We start from the raw sequence: 23,547 nt of genomic DNA, 5'->3' as shown, positions 1-23,547 counted from the left end.
GGATGGCGTGAGAAACTCATTCTGACCTCGGGGTGCAGAAGGAAAAAAAACGCCCCGATGTAACTTTCACTAGAATTCAGCATTAAGAAAATCTTTGTCGTTCACCTTTGACCTCCATAGAAGAAGAAGAAGACTATTCTAACCATTGAGTTTGATTCACCGCTTTCGCCTCCACCGTACCGTTGTCTCCGTCGCCATTTGGCTGCAGACTTTAACTGCTTGGCTGCGACCCAAAGGTCTCAGACACACAGCACGGGGAGGGACTGGGTCACGACCCGAGCCGACGTTGGTTATCAGGGTAAGGGATGGCGACATCATGCACGCCCTTGTCCACAGGGAGGATGCAAGGTAGATCACAAGACTCCCGTTTGTTTTCAGAGCAGGGGAAGTAGATGAGTTTGAAAACTTGAGATAAGGAAAACATCTGTAGATTTCATTTTCTCCAATTTTTAGGTCAATGCGTGTGGGAGAGACTGACAGCGAACAGGCGCCCGAGCAAAATCAGAGATACAAGATTCATATTTGTGTCTCCAGAACAGCTTTTTAGAAGGTAAATCTGACCAGAGCTCCAGATGTTTCACCCCGGTTTGTTTACCGTGGGCCATCTGCGAACTTTCTCACGATTCCCATTCCGACTATAGCCGACTTCCCCAGACCTCTGACGATAAAAACTTGACCACATCCTACATGTGGATAAAGCAGGTGAGAGGGATCCAGATCGCAATCTGTGCTCCAGAAGTCCTTCTCTTTACACAGATTGACCTACATGCATGGATTTCCCTCTTCGGGATGAAGATAAGTCGGATACAGCCATTATTGATTTCAGTTTATCAGTCTGGAGCAGAGATGAGGTCGGATGAGTGGGATTTGATATTTTTACACTCTTTCTATAGACTGCTCATCGATAGTATGATTGGAACGAGTCCAGGGTTTCTTCGTGGGTATCGAGTTGTTTTCGATTTAGCATCATTTTAATACAAAATAAACGTAAATTTGCGAAAGCGTTTATTCGTCTCGATGTTTTATCTCAAGCTCCTGTTCACCAACATTTTAATCTGTTCACCTTCCTGGAATTTTCTTTAAAAAAAACGAAGCATTGCTAACTTTGTCCAAATCCTGGAATCTATCCGGACCCTCTCGAGGTACAAACCTTGGCACATGTTAAGATAAAAATAGGACAGGGAATGCGTCACGCATTCTTCTATCGGTGAGCTTCAACCAAAGAAATAGCAACATAATGAGAAACGCCACCCAGTACTTTCCCAGAGTTTTCCGATAATTAACTCTACAGTGGAGCCATGCCTACACGCTGCGCAATTATGGGCACAGTTACAAAAATGACCCTTTGAGGGGACGCAACCTTAGATAATCTCTAAGGGGGAAAGGTATAGAGACAACTTGTCTGCCCAGGGACAATGGGACATTAAATTGTTCCACGTCATGGCAAAGAACCATTCTTAGATCATCAGGATACAGGAGGGAGGGAGGAAAAGTCACCTGTGACACATCAGACAGGTAGCCAGGGACTGGTTCTATATGACCTTAAACGCACTTCATTCCAGAGCTGATTGGTATTCCTGAAGTATACTGGGACCGACTTCTGAAGAGCAACGCCTCTGTTGATGTGATCATGAACACTGGAAACAGCTGGGAAATAGTTTGTTGCACTTGTGTGCGTGGAACAATAAATGCATAAGTGGCAAAACAGGAAGCTATCCTCTGTGAGGGTACATCAAAGCATATTACTGTTCGTTTTCCTGACAGCTGACATGTACGGCACCGCGATAAACTTTATTCCCACAGCATTGATTTTCACAAGATTACTGAAAACGAGGACCGTTTCAAGACAAACAAGACCGCCGGCCCAGACAGGGCGCCCGGCCGCACGCTGTCAATCAGACTGGAGTTATTCAGACTCCATAGGCTGATATTCCCACATGTCAAATATCCTAGGCCTGTGTCATAGAATCAGCCTGAATGACCCCCCCCCCCCCCGCCACCATCACACCTGAGACAAGAGGGAAAAAATGCTCCATTGACACGGATCAGATATTCCTGTGACCTTTTTTTTTTTCATTTAACATTTATGCACGTCTTTTACTGGAGTGGTAGCCAGGGTTATTTGGGGGCTCTGAGCAAAATAAGGACAAGGGGGCCCTGCTCGGCAGTGCCCTGGAGGTAGACTGGCGCTACAGAGGAACGCACAGGGGCAAGGGGGGGGGGGATTTTTATTCGGCCTTGGAGGAACCAAACAAGTGTTTGAGGATGCTGTTTGTGAACTTCAGTTCTGGACACCATGAACTCCCCATAAACTGACTGGTAAACTGATTTATCCGGGTCGCCTCTCTGCACTCATGGGTCAAGAACTTCCTGACAAACCAACTCACAAAGCAGGTGAGACCGCCTCCATCGCCTTCATCTTAAGCACATGCACGCCCCACCACCCGATGGGACTATAAGTCTGCTATAAATGTTTTGTCTGGAAAACCTAAAGTCCAAAGGGTCTGACTGGGACCACCGAGGCCGCACCACTCGAGAACAAAAAAAACGTCCAACAAAGAGTTTTTTCCTCAGAAAACTTCTGCAGGATCACCGTCTAAAACGTCCTGATGAATATTCAGTCTGTATAGTGCGGATTGTCGGGACGGAGTCCACACGTCTGGACGGTCTATATGCCAGCAAAGTCGGATAAAAGGTAAGCACCGTGGTCACGCTGCAGAACCTGGGCGCTCCCTGAACAAACAGACGGAGGATCGACTTTTATCGCAGAGCTGCGGTCCCCATCACACCCTTTCCATAGATCAGCGATAAGAGGCTGTAAGCAAGCATCGGGAACACACACACACACAGTTTAGCATAGCAAAAACACTGAAATCAGGGGAAACTTGCAGGAATTCCAATTTAAATTTCTCACTTGGTTTCGCATCATTCTTGGCGCCAGCGTGGCTGAAAATGAAAAGTTGTCGGGTTAATCGCTGCATCTATTTCTGTACTAAAAGCAATTGGACCCTGAGAATTCCTGGACTTGATTGGAAATCTCACAACGATGACAGGACTGCGTTAATCCTGCTTGCGGCTTGTTGAGTCAACAGCTTCCTGTCACCTGACCTCCTGTAAACACGGGTATTTTCCAAGCAGGAGAATGTGTAGATGGGTGTCTCTGTCTCCCTGTGTGTGTGTGTGTGTGTGTGTGTGTGTGTCTTTGTACTTTCAGGACAAATGTCCGTCAGACGTCCTCCGTCTGGTTCTTTCTGTCTGGAAGCATTTGTCTCCTTCTCCCCTCACAAGCAGGAAGGGGAAGCCGCAGCAGGAGGGGGACACCTATCAGAACCTCTCTGGAATACGTCTCTTTAAAATCCAGACTTTGCTTAGCCGTCTCATTCACATCACTTTACTATTCATTTAAAGTTTTCTCCGAGAGTCCTTCCGCTTGTGTGTCGCCCCGTTTCCCCTCATGTGAAGGGACATGACGAGACAGCCATGTCAGCCGGCTTTGATGGTTGAAGACGTGGAGAGAGGAAACACTGGTTTATTTTGTCAGCTGAAGCCCCCGGGACGCGGGTCCACCCTGGAGGAAAGGACCTCTGCTCCAAAACCAGTCAGAGAAACAAAAAAACAAAAAAAGGTTTTAGCCGAAGCCTTAAATTTGGATTTGTAAATATTTTCATATGAACGATGGGTCAAATGAGTGTGATGTCTAACGGTGATGAACCTTCAGAGGATTATTAGGCAACATAGAAGTTTCTCTCGGCTCCATTTAGCGTCTTTCAGCTAATCTTTTGGCTTTTCTCCCTGCTCTCATATATAACTTTTACACAGCAGGAAGTTTGACCTGTCAGAGTAGGAAAAGCACGTGTGTCCTTAATTCCAATAAAGCGTCCCTTTAAGCAGTGATGGAAGGAATTCCCAGAAATTAAATAATAACTAATAATAAAATAAATTCAATATCAAACTATGAATCCCAGGTTTGTGGATCACTCAGCACCTTCAATCATTACCGTAGATTAACGTAGAACACCTGAAGCCAAAATAAAACTTTAATAATAACAATAATTATTATTTGTATGTTTTACTGTCTTATTTATGAGCTCATCTGCGTCTTTGACTGAATTGTGTGCATTGCCTTTTTGTTTGCGACACCTATCCTGTCTGACCTTTGGTGAGAGGAGAGCCGCACCCCGGCCAGGTTGACCATTCATTTCTAGACAGGCAAATGAAAGTCAACAATTCACATTTAGTGAATTTGCCTCGTGGGAGGAAGCAAGAGCTCCAGGAGGAACCTCTTCAGCATGAGGCAACAGTGACAGTCTTCAGCTCATGCATACAATATTTGACTAGTTATTGTCACGTCGTTTGTGAAGCCTTTACACCTCATTTCTCCCGTGTGTGTGTGTGTGTGTGATTAAAATGAGTTCTGCAGCAGCTGCCGGGCATCCAGCTGCTTGATCTCATTTAAAAGGGGAAACCCTCAGCCTCACCTGAAACCAGCACAGATCTGTTCAAACCACATGGAGTCGAGCATCCAGCCTCTGCTCCTCACAGCTTGAATGAAACCTTTCAGGTCACAACCTCCGCCACACATGTTCATCCCTCCTCATTAATAAATGAACGCGCAGGGTTCTCGTTTATCCTGCCTGAGGGCACGCTGCTTCTCCACACACACACACAAGTGAGGTGTATATTTAGAATAGCGGTGTGTAGCAGTAGAGGATGTGGCTCAGACGTGTCAGCACAGACATATGCATAATGTCACAGAGAATCATTTACTTGCACTAAACTATCACAGCAAGATAACCCCCAGATACACTGGCTTTAGCTCCTCCCCCTCCATAGAAACCCCCTGCATGCAGACATAGCTCTGCACGATGCTGCAGCAATGTATTATTCACTATTTTTAAACACGGGTCTTCCTTTTAACTCCATTTTACAACGTTTTGTATCATTCAGAGAGCGACTGCACATCAAGCAGGGCACGTGGCCAGAAGTGATGCTCACAATGCAAGCTCAATGAAAATAGAGCACATGCTCTATTTTCGCTGCGCTGCGGGAATATTCTCATTTGTTCCTTTTTCTTTTGTTGGCAAAGGGAAAGAGAGAGAGGGAGAGAGCGAGATCACCCGGCAGGGGAAGCCCTCTTCATCAGCATGCATCCTTTAATCACTTGCACATCATTATTCGCTTCCCTGAGGTTATGAATTATTCAAAACGCCATTTTCCACATGAGAACGGTGAGAAGACGTGGAGGAGACTTGAGAAAAGCCTGCATGCTCTCTGTCTTTTTATCCTCCCATCATTCACCGTCAACAAAGACGGGGAGAAATCACCCACCTCTGTGTGTGTGGGCGTCTCGATGCAGAAGCATCGATAAGAGAAAGCACGCATGGATTTAAAACCGCTCCACCCCAGAATCCGAGAAGGTTTGTTTCTGATGCAAACAATCCCAGATAGTTGAGTATGGCACAAAGAGAAAGAGCCAATCACCTGCTAAGAGGTGAGGCTTCCCAATCCTCAGAAAGGTCGTTGACCTCTGCTTGGCCCCACGGCAGCCATTCTGTTTCCCTGATGGAGCCATTACGAAAACAGCGCTGTTCCTCAGGGTCATTTTCATCGCTGCCATTGCTCGATTTCTTCGCCCTCTTACGACAGGAGGACGGTTACGAGCTAGAAGGGAAATCGATCACCTGGTGTGTGTTCCTGCGCGGCTGCTGCTCTCGCATCTCACCCGTCGTGGGTGTAAAGGTGTCCTCCAGGTGCAGCCTGCACCGCTCTGCTGCTATCTGCAGGGAGAGAGAAGGGGTTCTCCTTGACTTCTATTACAACACATCCTGGGTGGCATTCCAGCTGCCACACCCGACACGTATTTTGACGACTATCAAAACCTGTCATCAATCTGAAAGCCTGTTTTTTGTTTTTCTCTCAAGTGGAATGACTGAAGTGTCGCCGCCTTAAATTCAGTATTACTGCAGGATTAAATATGCAGAGCGAGAGCAGAGCTCGGCTGAGATAGCGATGGTGCTGCAGGCCGTTGATCGCAGTGGGGAACGTTGGCACAGTTGGGGCTTCGGGGATGGCTTCCCGCTCCGCGCCCACGCAGCCAATCTGCTGCTGCCGCTATCTGACGGAGGTTCCCAGGACCTCCGCTGCAGCAACAAATCTGCAGTGGCTCAAATCTCTGAAGACAAACGAAGAAAGCGAGACGTGAAGAATAAAATCATCGGCAAAAAAAAATATCAATTCGAATGTGATTAGATTTTAATCCATGATTTAGCCACAACGACCTGTCACTGACTACATTCTAAGTGTCCCTTGACCTTTTGTTATGTAAAACATTTACAGGCATTTCTAATATTCAACCCAGCAGTAGTTGAGGTAAGGAATTTATTACCCACGCAGAGGATGTGGAGGAGCTCGTGGAGCGCTGCCTCAATGACTGGCTCCAGCAGACACAACATCTGTCTCTGGCAGAAACGCTGGAGACGTTAGAAAGCATTTGAGAAGCATCAATGAATTTAGAGTAGCGCGCTGACCGCGTGAAGAACTCACGTGCAAATCCGCACAATCCTTATTCATGTTTATTCAAGCGGACGCCGCACTACAATGAAAGCCAGGATGCAGAGAGCACTAAAGGAAACGCACAAGTACAGCCGCGCAGCACTGGAACCCGTTGATTAGTCCCGGTATGATTCTGTGGAAGATGGTTATCAGGGACTCAAAAAAAATACTCCACGTACACATCATTGATTACATCCTCCCATAATTCATTCACAAAAATGAATGCAAGGCATGAATGTGGAAGCATATTATCATCACTATACTATATTATACTATAAGAAGAAGAAGCAGCCGTGTTTCCTTCCTGAATTGGTTACACTAAATTGTCCATAGGTGTGTATGTGTGGCCCTGCAATGAACTGGCGACTTGTCCAGGGTGTGCCCCGCCTCTCGCCCGTTGACTGCTGGGAAAGGATCCAGCACGACCCGCTTTAACAGACAAAGCGGTTCAGAAGATGAATGAATGAATGACTGAATGAATGAAAATTATTTTTTAAGATATGCAGGACTCTGGCGCCATCTAGTGTCTCTTATTAAATATTGCCTTCATGACGTGTTCTGTCTTTGACAACTTTGTCACTCATCCTAACAAAGATTTTATTCTTCACGTGAAGTTTAGCAAAAAAATAAATGAAAAATAATAATGCTTAGAAATATCAAGTAGTATTTTTGTTTCTTTTTTTTTTGTTGGCGGCATATACATTTTCAGAATGCCCTAAAAATGCAACGCCAAACAGCGGCGGTCACGTGACCCAACATTGACTCACGTGATTCGATCAACGCGGAAGTGCCGGATCTCAGTCGTTGTTTACACCTGCGAGGCGCGGGATGTTCCGTGTTTTATGCGCGTTCGCGGCGTTGGACGCGGCCCGTCTTCTGGACCCCGGGATGCTCTTCCCCCGGGAGTCTTCCTCCAGGGAGCGGAAGGAGCTGAACGGGCTGTGGGCCTTCAGAGCCGACCGGTCCCCGAGCAGGAACGAGGGCTTCCAGAGGGCTTGGTATAAAAGTCGCCTTGTGGAGGTAAAAAAAAAAGCACCGCAGCTCTGACAGAGAAGATACTTCTGTAAATGAAACACGCGTAGTTTGAATGCACGCGCGCAATGTTACCGACGTGCGTCACGCACGCGCACGCAGTTTTAGCGTCTGACTGTCTGTTGTTGTTCTCCCTAGACCGGCCCGGTGATTGACATGCCAGTCCCCGCCAGCTACAATGACGTCACTCAGGACCCCACGCTGAGAGACTTCGTGGGGTGGGTGTGGTACGAGCGAGAGGTGCTGGTGCCCGCCCGCTGGATCACCGGTGGGGGAACAAGGGTGGTCCTCCGGGTGGGCAGCGCTCACTATTATTCAATAGTGGTGAGTATCAAGCGTCGCTTTCGCCCATCTGCTCCTAAAAAACACTAACTTCGCCTACTCGTCTCTCCTTTCGGCAGTGGGTGAACGGCGTGCAGGCGACGGAGCACGAAGGCGGCCATCTTCCGTTTGAGGCCGAGATCGGAGGTTTAATCCCCCGAGACCCCGCCGAGCCGTGCAGGATCACCATAGCGGTGAACAACACGCTAACTCTGGAGACTCTTCCTCCGGGAACCATCCAGCATCTGGACAACCTCTCCATGTAAACAGGGATTCTTCTAGTTCAGACTAAACCGCGTGTGTTCAGGTGATGAGGTTGAATGAAACCGCTCCGCAGGTATCCTCCGGGCTTCTTTGTGCAAAACATCAACTTCGACTTCTTCAACTACGCCGGGATACATCGGCCCGTGCTGCTGTACACGACTCCGATGGCTTACGTGGACGACATCGCCGTGGTGACGGACGTCGTGAACGGGACTGGTAAATTAACCGAAAGGACAATTTGTCTCCGGCACCAGAAAGCATTAGAGTTTAATAAAAATCAGCAGGAGGTGAGTTTCTCTCCTTTTTTTTTTTTTTTATGCGACCGTGTTTTACATTTTATTTCCAGGCATTGTCAAATACAACATTTCAGTCCGAGGCCCCGCCGCAACCAGCCTGAGGGTGACTTTAACGGACAAAGATGGCCACAGCGTGGCCTCCTCCGGCGGCGCGTCCGGATCGCTCAGCGTGGCGGACGTTAAGGCGTGGTGGCCGTACCTGATGCACGAGGATCCGGGTTATCTCTACTCTCTGGAGGTGAGAGGCGGAGACGTCGTCGGCGTTTCTGCTCGACCTGCGACGCTCGTGATGCGGCTGATTTTAGACGGGATGGACTTTAGAGCGACCGTTACGTAAAAAGTCTGCGCTTTCATATGTATAGGTTCGACTAATGGCCGCCGATGAGAGGTCGGCGTACGAGGACGTCTACGCTCTGCCGGTGGGCATCCGCACCGTCCGAGTTACCGGCAGTCAGTTTCTCATCAACGGCAAGCCGTTCTATTTCCACGGAGTCAACAAACACGAGGACTCTGACGTGAGTAGAAGGTTTCCGAAGCTTCGAGCTGCACGTCCGTTTCAAAGGTCGCGTCCGTTTCAAAAGTCGCGTCTGTTTCAAAGGTCACATCTGTTTCAAAGGTCGCGTCCGTTTCAAAGGTCGCGTCCGTTGCAAAGGTCGCGTCCGTTGCAAAGGTCGCGTCCGTTGCAAAGGTCGCGTCCGTTTCAAAGGTCGCGTCTGTTTCAAAGGTCGAGTCCGTTTCAAAGGTTGCGTCCGTTTCAAAGGTCGCGTCCGTTTCAAAGGTCGCGTCCGTTTCAAAGGTCGCGTCCGTTTCAAAGGTCGCGTCCGTTGCAAAGGTCGCGTCCGTTGCAAAGGTCGCGTCCGTTGCAAAGGTCGCGTCCGTTTCAAAGGTCGCGTCCGTTTCAAAGGTCGCGTCCGTTTCAAAGGTCGCGTCCGTTTCAAAGGTCGCGTCCGTTTCAAAGGTCACGTCCGTTGCAAAGGTCGCGTCCGCTTCAAAGGTTGCGTCCGCAGGCCCGTCGTTCCTGCAGCTCCTGAATCTATTTCTGATCAATCCGGGCTTCACTCCCTGGTCTCTCTTTTCCTTTTTAGATTAGAGGGAAAGGCTTTGACTGGCCCCTGATTGTCAAAGACTTTAACTTGCTGAAGTGGTTGGGAGCCAACTCGTTCCGCACCAGCCACTACCCCTACGCGGAGGAGATCCTCCAGATGTGCGACCGCCATGGCATCGTGGTGATAGACGAATGCCCGGCGGTGGGCATCAAGGACATGTAAGTGTCTCCGTGACGTCGGGTTGTGTTGGTTAGGAGGAACGCGGGGCAACAAAGCGTGGCAGATTTCTGTGGCGCCTCAGATCCGGGCTGAATTGGAGGCTACTACGCACCAATTTACCAAAAAAAAGCACAAAAGTCTGCAAAGGAAGTGGCGAACTGGCGCATAAAACGTGCACCGAACATCTACTGTCTAAGGGAAAGGAGAGTCTCTCGGATGCATTTGGGACTTGAATATTTGGGGCATTAAATTTAGACGTCTGTCTCCGTGGTAACCTCAGAAGACACCCGCATTCAGCCGAACATCATAAAGCTCTGTTGAATGAACTGCATCGGGTTCACACCGAGAGCTCTGCACAGCCAACAATCACTTTAGAGTTCGGGTACAAAAACTAAAGCTGCAAACTTGACCTTCCTTGGTCCGAAAATAAAAAGCAATGTGAACACAACTAAATGTTCTAGGCGTGTTCTAGGTGTGTTCTAGGCGTGTCGGTTCTCAATGAGCAGACGTTGACTGTCGCCTGAAACAAAGCGCTGTGCTTTCTTTTGTGTTCGCAGTCGCAGCTTTGGCAAGGCGTCGTTGAACCACCACCTGATTGTCATGGAAGAACTTGTACGGCGAGACAAGAACCATCCCTCTGTGGTCATGTGGTCGGTGGCCAATGAGCCGGCTTCATCGATGCCCCCCGCTGGGCTCTATTTCCAGTGAGTTCTGCTCATTTAGTTTCGATTTGAAGAAATTGACCCAGACTATTGATTACCCTTTCATTTGTCTACTCCCCCCCCCCCCCCCCCCATATTTACCTTTCTGTTTTTGTTTTATTTCCTTGAATTTGATGGACACAGATCAGAACTGGATAGCCGTGAAGCTCTAGAGAGCTTCGTGTGCGTCTGAGAACATTAGTGCGTCAGTCAGAGCCTCTCCCTGTGCTCTGGAATGCAGTAAGAGTAGTTATGCAACCATCCTAATCGCTATAAGCCCCCCCCCCCCCCCCCGCCCCGCCCCTCCCCCGACCTGCTCTACCTGTCAGGTGAAACAAAATCAATCTAGATAAAAACAAAGGTGCTTTTCATCATTCCTACAGAACTGTGATACAACATACCCGGTCCCTGGACCCCACCCGTCCCGTCACTTATGTCACCAACGCTAATTATGCCAGCGACAAAGGGGTGAGTTATTACATGTTAACATGTCTGCATGTTAACTTTGCATTTATCTTTCACAGATCTAAATATGTATGTATTACTTTCTAAATATTCTAATGCTTATTGCTGACAACCAATGGAAAATTTAAGGGTTCATGTCATCAGCCAATCAGAATGTGGGGCTTGATGCATTTTGTGCGATGAAGAACAGTCTTTATCTTAAGCTGGTGTCGCCTACTCAACAATACAATAAAAAAAATAACAAAAACATCCTTTTGATGCTGCTTTTAAAAACATTTCTGCATTCAGTTGTATCATTTATTTTGGAAATCCCTCGCGAGATAACTGAAGGATTCCCCTGCGCGATATTTTTCCCTTCTGCCGCATCGCTAGGCTCCGTATGTGGACGTCATCTGTGTAAACAGCTACTTCTCCTGGTACCACGATCCGGGCTACCTGGAGGTCATCCCCATCCAGCTCAACACGCAGTTTGAGAACTGGTACGGGGCGTACCAGAAGCCTATCATCCAGAGTGAATACGGAGCGGACGCGGTGTCCGGACTTCACAGCGTGAGCATCCGATCACCATCGCCCAACGTCTCCCGATTGTCGCGTCCGAAGGCCGTGATGAATTTCAGACTTTGCTAAAACTCAAGTGTCCCTCAACATCTGTGTGGGAGACGGGCAGATGTTCGTGTCATTTTTAAAGAAGCTTGCTTTTCACGCTTCAGGATCCACCCGTGATGTTTACTGAGGATTACCAGAAGGCCGTCTTGAGGAAATACCACGAGGTGTTCGACAGGAAGAGGAAGGAGTACGTCATCGGGGAACTCATCTGGAACTTTGCAGACTTCATGACCGCACAAGGTACAGCCGCTCTAGATCAAAGCAGCGCGGTAAATTTACCATTCTGTGGAGTTCTATTTTAAACGATAGGTATTTAATTACTTATGGTATGAAAAGATGGATGTCTTCAGGCGCCTCCGCTCGGCGGATTTGCTCACTGACCTTGCTCTGCCCTCCTTATGACGAGGTTCTTGTCGGTTCCTGCTCGTTTCTGCAGATATCAAACGGGTGGTCGGGAACAAGAAGGGGATCTTCACCAGACAGAGGCAGCCCAAAGCAGCAGCCTTCGTCCTGAGGGATAGATACTGGAAACTGGCAAATGAGACTGGCAAACTGCCCCCGTGGACTAATTACCAGTGCTCTGTCTGACACCCGCCAGTTGGGGTTCCCAGTCCAGCACAGGCTTGCTCCTACGTCAGCACTGGTATGCTTCAGCTTACCGGATCACCTATGAAATACAATTCAGCTGTGCTCGGCCTATCATCCGGAATACGTGCAATCAAATCTGTAATCAGGTTCATCTGGAGTATTTTTTTATGGTGCTAAAAAACATTCCGCTAGTGCCCGAATATCGGTGCAGATCAATAAGATGGAGGTGATTTTGATTGCTTCGGTGTTATTTTTACAGGATATTGTGATTGCAGATATGGGATGTGTTGTTTTCCACTTTTTATTATGAAATGTCTGATCAAAACCTCATCTGTGATTGGCTCTGACATTCCTCCAACCAGGTGACTGGAAGTCACCTGATCAGCGTCACTCTTACCCTCCTCGGAAAATAAATGTCTTTTAATTAATTGTAGATTTATTTATTTTTCCCTCGAGCACCATTTCATTCCAAACCATTTAAAATAACAGGCGGTTTCAGAGGGAATGTTTTAATGGGAGATCATTTCCACATTACAACGACACACTTAAAAATGTTCTCACGTCGACCTTTAGCCACAGTTTTCCCTTAAAGTAAGATGGATTCAAACAGATTATTCGCACCCCTCCTGCCATTCATGTAACATTTTACATGTAAGAAAATACAGCATTTTAAAACATATTTGGCAATACAGAAGCAAAATCCATCAAGTTTTCCTCCACGCAGAAGTGTAATAAAAAGATTGACACGCGAGTTTCTAGCCGTCCGAACCTTTGTCGTTTTGTTTCAAGCCAACGTAATCCAGACGGTCAACAGTCCGTACAGCTAACGGGCTCGAGTAGAACAATCGTGTGTTTTAAACGGGGTGGGGGGGGTCCTCGTCGAACAATCACTTCCTGGCTACACAAAATAAAGATGTAGTGGAGATCAGGAAGGAAAATCAGATCTGGGAATCAGATCTTTGGGAATCACCAATTTATTACATTTTGCAGAAAAGCAAGCAGGAGTGACTCTTCAAAGGTTTTTTTATTTTAAATTCCAAAGCCATGACTTGCTTGTCTTTGGCTCACGGCCTCGAGTGATCAAACAGAAGGCACTTTTGCTGGTATTGATGTCACCATCATGGCAGTTATACCTCGGGGCCTAAATGAGCATCACTGAGACCCTTTTCCTTTTTGCCCACCATGACGCACTTTGAATTTTTCTTTTGACGCGACATCCCAATTTCCATTGCCCATTCCGTTTCAGCAAACACATCATGAACATCAAAGGTCATCACCGGTCAGTTCTAGGGTCAATTCACTGGACCCCCTAAGTTGCTACAGCAACTAGCGCGTGTCACTTCCTCCCAATGCGAGTCAATCCATGACAGCATTTCCTTTTGGAGGAAAGATTCAACCATGTTGCTGATTTTATGTTGACATGAAGAACCAAATGAAAGCCAAAAAACGTCGACGCTGTGTAAGGTAATGATCAAACATTTAAAATCCTCCTGCGTTGGAGTTTGTTAAAAGGCCTGGACTTAGTGTCGCTGCGTTTTTACTACCGATCCCGTCGACGTTTCACCACTGACCACATTCCAAAGCGAGCCGGTGTCTGAATTCACTCGTCTTCCAGGCTCCCTCTTCTTTTGGTTTGTGCTTGTCTGAGTGGCAGGAAAGTCAAATCGGCACAAAGAGGTCAAATCTGATGGAGGACTAATACTATGTGTGATCAAGTTTAACGTCTTTAATAAGGAGGATGAGGGGGTTAGAGAGAAGTGTGACCCCCGCCCCGCAGCAGAGATGAACCATCGGAACAAACCGCACGGTCGGCGCTTTTTTTTTTTGCTCATTAGGCTTTGGAACATGGTTAACAGTGACATACAAGCTAACAAACGAACAAGTACCACCTCTATTTCCGTTTTCATACACAACTGATGCCAAGTCAAAACAGGAAGCGATCCTTCCCGACGGCCGCTTCCGAGGCATCGACGCCCCTCGCAAACACGGTCAAGGAAAACTTGAATTCCTTCGAATGTGAAGAGGAAATGGAGACGAGCTGGCGTAACGGCACCGATCAATCACATCGTTGCAGATATTACTGGGAATGTTCCACGGAAGGTTGTTCCAATGCCCGTGGGATGCCGGGGAAAAGGGCGCCACGCATCCGACAAGTATGAGTGCAAACAGGGTAGAGACAATGGGGTTCTGTCAGTGTTTGCCTTCGCCATAGTAAGATCCGACTGCACAAACCTTACTATGCTAGCTCAACCACAGGTCGGCCAAGAAAACCGTCAGCGACCGGCGGGCACACACACGTCAGACAAAATTCACGTCACGCCCCGACTCGTCTCTGCCGGGGTTAAATAATCGGGACATTCTCAACTACCTGCCCACGTCCTGCAAATGAACCGTAACCATTACTGTTCAGCGGACATCAAAGAGCATCCAAACAGCCGATGTAGCCTCGAGCGGACAATCACAGTGTAGCAGCCGTCGCTACCTCGTGGGACTGACGTTAGGGAAACACTTCACTGGTATCCGAGCTTACAAAAACATGAGCAAATAAAATGATCCCTCGACTCACAGTAAAAAAAAAAAAAAAAAAGAAAAACTGGTGTCAACATGACATCATGCCACCCCCGAAACATAAAAACACTTAACACTCCTTTAGGCACATAAGTCTTTACGGGCGGTGGTCAAGAATGGCGTCTTTTTGCTAATTCGCTTCCCCGAGCTCCATTCTACAGACTTGTGTCAGCAGCTTCTGATGAATAGACAACGAAACCCGCTCCTCTCCGCGTGGCTAACCGGGATCACACGACCCGAGGTCTCCAGACTCCTGTGACCTGGATGACTTCCAGATTTAACCGCGTTTTCTCACGTTCTCCCTTTCCTCGAAGGATTGCGTCGACATTAAAAAACAAAACCCCAATCCAGCCTGGAATATTGCTCAGCAGCTATTTACAGAAATACATGGGGGGGAAACTATGACTATGCTCTACACATGGTTTCTCACATTGCCCTGCTTATTTTTAGTGGTCCTCTTTGAAAAACAAATGTACTACAAAGTGTAAACATGGGGGGAAAAAAAAAAAAAACCTAATGATAATCGTTGCTCCCCCTCCCACCTGCCGTGGGACCTTATCTTCAAACTCAGTGTTTTTTTTATGTTCAGTTTAAGTGCTGATCTGCGGTACAGTAATAAGGGCAGACCTTTCTATCCAGTTCAAGTACACCCCCCTTATTGCCCCGTTTCTCTTCTGTGATCTGTTTTGTTCGAGAGCCGTCCTCCATCGCCCGGTTTTCTGGTGCTCTGCCTCTGGCTTGCTCAGGTGGTTGCGTTTCCCCTTTTCTCACACACACACACGCACGCACGCGCACGCACGCACACACACACACACACACACACACACAACCCGCTCCTTAAGTAAATAGAATGTTAAACGAGGAAAAGAAAAATCATCTTTCACTTCCAGATGCTCCCGTGTTTGCAACAATGAGATGTCAGGCCCAACATTTAAGTTACATTTCTTCTTCTTTTCTTTTTAAACACAGAAACATTGTTTGGAAGCAAGGTCTCCTGGTGGCAAGTCAAATGTTCAGAGGTCACATTTCTTTTTTTCGTCGTTTATCGCACTTTTCTCCCCGTTCCTCAAACGGCTCAGTCTTGCTTTTCCTGAAGCTGCTGCTTCCAGGCTTCGTTCAAGTAAACCAGTCGCTTGTAGTTGAGAATAAAGAGAATGAAGTTCAGTGCATATGTGGTGATGCAGATGACGCAGAGGTCCTTCAGGACAAAATAGAGGATGTAGCCCAGGTACAGCGAGCCGACCACAGACAAGATGGACGTCGTCATGAGAATAAGGGCGGCCATTGCACTGACAGTCATTCCTACGGGGACAAATGCAAACTTAGACTTAGACACGCATGGAGCACAAAAACAAACTGCTGAGTCTGCTGTTTCTTCAGATTCAAGCACATGACGCTCAGCTTCAAACTAGACTGGTCTTATTCTGTTGTCACATGAGGTGCAGCGATAAAGGTCAGGGCATAGTTTCCCCTCAGTGTTTGTGCCGACAGTATCTCCTAAGGTTCGAAACAACGAATGCCAAATTTATTTACTTATAACTTTACTTCCTGCTTAATTTATAGATTCAGATGAGCAAAACACAAAATCATCAAGCAAATTGATCTGTATTGCTAAAAATCATGAAATTGAAAAAGCGTCCCACTTTTATGAGACGCTATTATAAAATGATATACAGATTAATGTTATTACCAAAAAAAATTAAACAAAATTAATTGGAGAAAAAAAGACGTGGAGAGGAGAGAGCTACATTTAGAGCTACACATTTCTTTGGAAAAAAAAATATATATATTTTTAGACGGGGATGGTTACCATTGATCAATTTACCTGGATACACTCAAAGATAACCAACTTTTACCGAGTCAATGCCTGTAGATTTATAACCTCTATTATTTAATAAAACCATTACTGTAGTTAAGTTGGATGAACTAAATAAAAAGTCTGTCGTCGTTGCAACATCACCTGCTTCCTTTGAATAAAATTAAGTCTTACCTAGTAAAAGCTGGAAGGCATAGAAGACAATCCCGTAGACACTGTTGGGTTGATTCAGTGCACTGTCGTTTCCAAAAACTGAGCCCAAAAGTCCAAATCCTCGACCCCACCTAAACATCACAAAAACCCCCATCAGATACCGGGCAGGAGAAATCTGGCGAACAAAATAGAACGGATTCCATCTGAAGACACGCTCAATAAAAGAAAATAGTCATCAGGCAGGTCCTCCCAATGTTTGCTTGTCATGAACGTGAAGAGTCACCTGACATGTTTTTATTTTGTCTGTTAGCAGGAATACGAAAAAAAACTGTTGGATGGATCTTGATGGAAAGAAATCTGAAGCTGGGTCTTGGTCTAACTTGAATAAAATTACATTTTGAGAGCTATAAAAAAAAAAAAATATATCAGGATTTGCTCCTTTTACTTAAAGTTAAAAATACACATCGCCTCCGATTCACTTTTACATTTCATGGTTGGTGTATAAAGACACCAAGAACAATTTAGAACCTTTTTGTGATGATCCAGATCACCATCTGAATGGTGTAAACCGAATTAGGAGGGGAACGAGCTGCTTGGCGGAGGTCTGCGCTCTCCCGAGTGCTTTTCTAGTTTTTCATATTTAATCTCTTTAAAGCTATACAGCAGCAACACGGAAGACATTCTGCCACGGTGAAATTGTGAAAGAAAATAGGAGCGCTGTCACAGCACAGGGCAATGCAATATATTTAAGAAATGCATTCAATTTATCACTGCAGCTTTTTATTCTTCTGTACATTCAATCACGCTATACCCACTACAGTAATTCCCAAGCTATTGGTTCAGCAATTTAAGACTTTTATCTTGAACTGATAACATGAACAAAGAATGCAATTAATCACACACAAATGCATCAAGCTGCATCACCAAAAGCGATGGCCTTGACTTGTATCCTTCACTTTGAAGGGAACCCCCCCCCCCCCCCCAGTGCAACCAGTCTGAAGTGCTCGACTGGTTGCATTCCAACTTAGTTAACTCTGCTGGGAGTATTTGTTCAGCCCATATAACAACATTCTGCATGAATCATTAGGCGGGGCGAACGTTTCTTTATAATAGTAGTAGTTGCTGATATGGCAAATAGAGCAAAGGTTGTTTTTTTACTGATGGTGACCCAAGAATATAAAGACGCATTGTTGAAGAATTTGCTTGCAGATCTTAGCGTTTGGGAATATATTGTTTCTTTCTGCAAACAGTTTATCTACTAGATAACAAAGTGACTGAGCAGCGTCGAGTCCTCTCCACTGACCTCTGAAGCAATGTTTTGAACCAAACTAATCTGGGGTCACTCTCAACCTCTTGAGGCTGATTAGCTGCATGCATGGTGACATTAGCCGATTAGCACAACAAATAACACCGCAAGCAGGCAGCCAACCCTCCCCCCCCCCCAGGTCAAAATATTATCGATTCCAAAATTAATTAGCAATAATTATCAGAATTGAACTAATGAACCACCAGAAATCAGTTCCGGTCGACACAATGAATGACTTCATTCAGCGAACAACACGCAAACACGTCAAGAGACCAAGCTAGCTCCAAACTTGTGTTGCTAAAGTTGGTGTTAGCAGAAGCGCTGGCGCCGAGGCTCATAACAATGTTAACGCGAACTCTACAATAAATTCATTTCACAGTTTTCATTAACACTTTCAAAAACGTGCCGAATGCGCTCGGGAACGCAGCTTAGCCGGCTAATTAATACAGCGTTAACAAATGTCAGCTAACGGTTAGCAAAGCTAGCTTCGTGCGGCTAAAGCTACTGACTTGCTTGTTTAGCGATAAGTGAACTTAGAAATCACGCCGGCTTCAGTAACAGCACAGCGGCCTCGGCTGGAGGGGACAGCCGGGGACTGCGTTGCCTTTTGACAGTTCAAAACGCGCAGCCCTTCCCCGTCTGAGCCACAGCAGCAGAGAAGCTTCACAATTACCTCGAGCTGAACACTTTCGAGCAGCTGATGTCGCTGCTGATGTCGCACGCCGCCTTGAAACTCGGATCCCGTGCCTTTTCCCGCTCGACGTGAAAGGCGTAGAGCGACAGCAGGACGCCCAGCAGGCAGACGCCAAGCCGGGCTACTCTTTCCCACCGAGGGGTGGACACTCTCAGGACGGGCGCCGCCATCGCTCTCTGGCCTAGCTGGAGACGCGCATACAGACGCAGCAGCGGGCTCGCCTTGCGAGGCAGAACTGCGACGTGTAAAAGCGTCACGCCGAACCACGCCGAGGGGGGCGGGGCCGTGGAGCAGACGGGAGATGTAAGATTAGGCGTGAATGCAACGCGTTTTGGGATTGATTAATTGATGCATACGACGTTGCCAGCAGAGACAAACTCACAATGTGGCACTGCAAACCACATTTAGCATAACTAGGCTTATCATAGCTTCCTTGGATATTTATATTTCCGTAACCAACTTTATTTCCTGTCAACATTTGATTTTATATTAACGCTGTGCTAAACGCATTTTTTTTTTTTTTTTATTTTTTTTTTTACAAAAGCAAGTCTAAAACGTGAAATAACAAAACGCGCCAGACATGTCGATATTTCCAAATAGCCGGCTCTGAGTTGACAGTATAGTACTTCCGGTTCACGGCGCAGCCAGGGTCACGTGACGCGTCGCATATAAACACGGGGTGACGTCATCTGTTTACTCGCTCAGAGGACTCGGCTGTGGGAGAAGCGCTCGCTGCTGCATTTCGATTCCAAATGGCAACGGACATGGAGATATTCGTCTCTTTCGAGGAGGCTCATTACGATCGATACGATTATTACAATCTGCTGGAGTTCTCGTGCAACGCCTGCGGCAAAGGGAGAAGCAAGAGAGAAATGGAGATGAACACGAACCGCCATTGCCCCGCCGGACACGAGAGGAAAATAGCAGAGAAGTTACACAACAGCGAAATGAAACGCAGAAGAACAAAGAGCGCGTCGTCTTGATGGCCTTCCTCGATGTTTACTGGTAATTAGATCCACGATGCTCAAATAATGATCAAGCGCAGCTCCGTGTATCTCTTTTAGACTCGGCCTTTGTGCTTAAAAAACAACAACAACAACAACAACAACCTTCCTCCTGCTTTGATATTTAGATCACTCGTGTTTGTCAGTAAAAAATAAAATGAGGGCATTATTAAATTGAGCCACCAGACATTTCCCTCGTGATGTTCTAGATGTTCTGTTTTTAATCCAAATAATATTAAACCTTGCTCAGGAGGCCGAGCCCCTGGTGTGATCACAGATCATAAAATCTGCAGAGGAGCTCCTAACCGACATCAAACATTTCAAAGAGTATTGCAGCAATAGGAGAAACAAAGCACTTATTGGACTGTAACTCTTTGCTGATGTTATACTCATCTTTAGTCTTAACTTATATTACTGTTTGGAAATACGTATAAACCCCCCCCTCCTCCCCCCAGCCGCTTTGTATTTTACAAAAAAGAGCTATAAGAATTGTGTACAATGTAGGATTTAGAGAACATACTAATCCACTGTTTTTAAGAACAAAAGTTTTAAAGTGAATAGATCTGGTTAAATTTAAAACGGCTCAATTATAATGTACAGAGTAAGGAAGAATTTGCTTCCATGCTACATCAATGGCATATCTGGAGACAGAGATGGGGGGGGTTACATTTTAAGAATATAAAAGTAAGAACAACAATGGAATGGTTGGAAGACATACATTTTCTTTTACCTTTTTACAGGACAAATTATTCAATGAGGCACTAGAACTAGATAATGAATATAAAAGTTCCACGATGTGATTTGTGATGACACTTCCTTTCATTTCCACACAGATGCGGACACTATTATGGATTTCTGATGCTGACATGGCCGAATGTCTCTGACTTCCCTGAAATGGAGTGAATGGAATACTGTGGCACCAATCTCTCATGAAACTGCTGTCCATTCCATAATCTACACTGTAACAAGACCTGTTACTCTCGAATTACAGCATGTGTTAAGATATATAGGTTAGGTGTGTATACGTGATAAAAATGTGTAGTCATTTTCTTCTGTGCTTAAGATGTTCTTTATTTTTATTCAATAAAAACTGATATTAACTAAAGCAAATTGGATTATCTATTTTTTTATGCCCAAAATTGATAATGCGATTTCAGTCATTTTAGTTCTGTGTAAAAGATTTGCATTTTATAGTTTTTCTAAAAGCAGCTTTGACCCATGTACCATTTTGCCCTAAATGCTCAATAAAATTTCTCACTTCTATATTCTCCCTCCTGTATTTGTCTAGCATTTTCTCAAGGGAAGAATAATTAAGATTTTTTAATGCAAAGATCACACAAACTGTTTGATTGACAATGAAACTGGGTGGAAGGATGGTCACGGAACAAATCATTTCATTGTGAAATTTAGGGTTCATGGATACATGATTTGTTCTTGCCTACTTTCTGGAACAAAACTGCAAGTGGTTATCCATTTCGTTATTTCACATATTATAGGATTTAAATTGTAGTTCTATTTATTAGAATCATGCCCAGACATCTATTTCACTTGATCTGTGTACCGACACCGTTGACTGAATGTGGACCAAGCAGCGACAATTAAAAATGTCTGTATTCACTGCAAATTCTAACTCTGTGTTTTTTTTGTCGTAAATACATTTAGTGAATTTTACCTGTGTCGGATTTGCTGGCAAAGACATACTCTTAATTTGAAGGATGCTCAACCGGAACCGGAACTAATAACACGTGCTTCCTTGTCTTCGCACACGTGAGCTGTAGCTTTTTTACTTGACTTGTTTGTTTATTAGTTTTCCACGCAAATATGCAGTTCTGTGGCGTGTGTGAGGTGGAGACTACGAACTACAGATGTCCCGTCTGCCAAATAAGATAGTGAGTAATTTTAGGCATCCTCTACGTTGTATTTATTTAGCTAATCTTTAGCTTCCGGTTTGTTTGTTTGGCTAACATCACTGTAAAAAACGATTTTCCTGTTGCCTTTTGGATTTAGCGGTACAAAATATAACCGCTTTTGCTTTTCTGTTAACAGTTGTTCACTTGGCTGTTATAAGAGGCATAAAGGTAAATAAACTCTGATATCCAATGGATTAACTTGATGTGGATAAACCGGGATTAATAATCCCCTGATGATCATTTTCTGATCTTTCTTGCAGACACTTGCACCCCCTTAGAGCAGCCTGCACCTCGTGGAGCTAAAGAAGCCATCAGCACTGGTACATAGTTATCATGGCGTTTGTCTGTCTGTTTGTTAGCGGGAAAAGATTACTGGATGGATCTTGATGAAATAAATCTGAAGATGGGTCTTGGTCAAACTTCGATCACATAAAATGTTGGGCAAGATCTTACTTATAATTGAGGCTTTAAAAAATAAAGTCATATAATGGATATGAAAAACTGACTTAGAAAAGTGTGTGTAGCGAGGGGTTATTTGCGTTAACTGAATTTATCAGAGTTGCCCTTTAAATTGATTAGGAAACCAACGCTCACATTTCTTACATTTCTATTTCTTTGCAGAACAATGGAATGTAGAGGATCTTCTAAAGGAAGAGGATGTAACGGACAAAGTGCCTCTTGAGAGACTTCAGCTCTTGGGTATCAATCAAACATGACCTTTTGTCTAAATTTAATCATTTAACTTTTGACGGTATTGGAAGCGGCATCACACGTCAGGTGTTTGCACCACTGGCCACACGGATTACACTTAATCGATGACAGACGTGGGTAATTCATGTGGTTTTATTTCCTCTGCAGGTCAATCAAAAGAGCTGAAAGATCTTCTTTGCAACCCTCATCTTAGACAAATAATCTGCTCTGTTAACACCGCAGACAACAAATCCGACGCAATGAAGGCTGCCATGCAGGAGCCTCTGTTTGTGGAGTTTTCAGATCAGTGTTTGAAGGTTGTGGAGAGTGAAGAAAAAACATTATCCAATGAAGAAGATGCATTTTAAAGTTTTCACTTTTTCTTAATAATCTGTTTGGGACTAAAGGTGTCGGTGAAAGTCTAGTTTGTTTTTTTTCTATCTTCCTGGCCATGCTCAACATGATGTATGTATAGAAAGCAGAAATAAAATGTTTCAGGTGAAAATAAAGAAATATCTACAGGAATTATTTCAAAACACTGATTATTACTTCAACAGGAATTCAAATATTAGCATAATTCAAGTTGGTGCCACTGACAAACAGGCATAACAGTCATTTTATAAAGTTTTAAAGACAAATTAGCCTGAAAAGTAAATAAAACAAAAACATGTTTTGAATATTTACATTATAATATAAGCGTTATAATACTTTGGTATGTCAGACAGTACTTCCACTGATGCTTCGGACTGCAGAAGATGACAAAGATCATGCACAAAGAGCAGCAATGTGAACAAACCTGGATTAATTCATTCCCTATTTTGACATGAATGACGTGTGCTTGGTCGATGTTATTTTACATCTCTCACGTGTGCAAATTTTGCTTCAATTCTTTCCCCCTAGAATAAATCAAACACAAAGTGGAAGTAAAAAAATGTGCTAACATCAGTAATCGTATGCATTGCAATCAAAATACATTTACTTTACACCACCCGTAATACAAATATGACACAGGAATAGGGTTGGGCGTTTGAAGAAAGGCACAAAATAATGACAATGAGACAAACAAAAAAGTCCCTGCATGGGTTTTAAGAGGTGCAAAGCGTTTGGCAGACTGCTATGATGTTTATTTCCTGCGTGGGGCATGAGCAGGATAACGCTGCATAATAATCTAACCTGACCCCCTGACCTTAGAATATCAACGTGCAAGAGTTCAAGTTTTACAGGCCTTTGTACCCTCTCTAGAATGAGATAAACTTTAAACCATTAAAGCTACAAAAAGGTTGCCTTTTTGGGATTTGATGAAACCAGTCTTTAGA

General features: G+C 45.1%; 3 protein-coding genes across 3 annotated transcripts; 2 read left to right on the top strand and 1 right to left on the bottom strand.

Annotated features, from left to right (window-relative positions):
• Positions 1-7,380: 7,380 nt before the first annotated feature.
• On the top strand, positions 7,381-12,489 carry gusb (glucuronidase, beta). The gene is made up of 12 exons (XM_068744665.1): positions 7,381-7,572; positions 7,723-7,908; positions 7,986-8,167; positions 8,243-8,385; positions 8,516-8,703; positions 8,828-8,980; positions 9,551-9,729; positions 10,288-10,434; positions 10,815-10,899; positions 11,269-11,445; positions 11,607-11,742; positions 11,939-12,489. Exons 1-12 carry the CDS (start codon positions 7,381-7,383, stop codon positions 12,088-12,090), a joined length of 1,920 nt encoding a protein of 639 aa, XP_068600766.1. The 3' UTR covers positions 12,091-12,489.
• A 3,112-nt stretch (positions 12,490-15,601) lies between these two features.
• vkorc1l1 (vitamin K epoxide reductase complex, subunit 1-like 1) lies at positions 15,602-18,812 on the bottom strand. The gene is made up of 3 exons (XM_068744780.1): positions 18,607-18,812; positions 16,649-16,758; positions 15,602-15,960 (listed from the first exon to the last, which is right to left on the bottom strand). The coding sequence occupies exons 1-3, from the start codon at positions 18,795-18,797 to the stop codon at positions 15,734-15,736; spliced, it is 528 nt and encodes a 175-aa protein (XP_068600881.1). The 5' UTR covers positions 18,798-18,812; the 3' UTR covers positions 15,602-15,733.
• A 2,574-nt stretch (positions 18,813-21,386) lies between these two features.
• Positions 21,387-23,546, top strand: znhit3 (zinc finger, HIT-type containing 3). The gene is made up of 5 exons (XM_068744119.1): positions 21,387-21,520; positions 21,678-21,709; positions 21,802-21,861; positions 22,163-22,240; positions 22,400-23,546. The coding sequence occupies exons 1-5, from the start codon at positions 21,453-21,455 to the stop codon at positions 22,597-22,599; spliced, it is 438 nt and encodes a 145-aa protein (XP_068600220.1). The 5' UTR covers positions 21,387-21,452; the 3' UTR covers positions 22,600-23,546.
• Position 23,547: the final 1 nt, after the last annotated feature.

Source organism: Brachionichthys hirsutus, chromosome 10 (assembly GCF_040956055.1).
Source record: "Brachionichthys hirsutus isolate HB-005 chromosome 10, CSIRO-AGI_Bhir_v1, whole genome shotgun sequence".
NCBI lineage: Eukaryota > Metazoa > Chordata > Actinopteri > Lophiiformes > Brachionichthyidae > Brachionichthys > Brachionichthys hirsutus.
The sequence above is the reverse complement of the archived record's forward strand: the minus strand, read 5'-3'. Positions and strand labels throughout refer to the sequence as shown.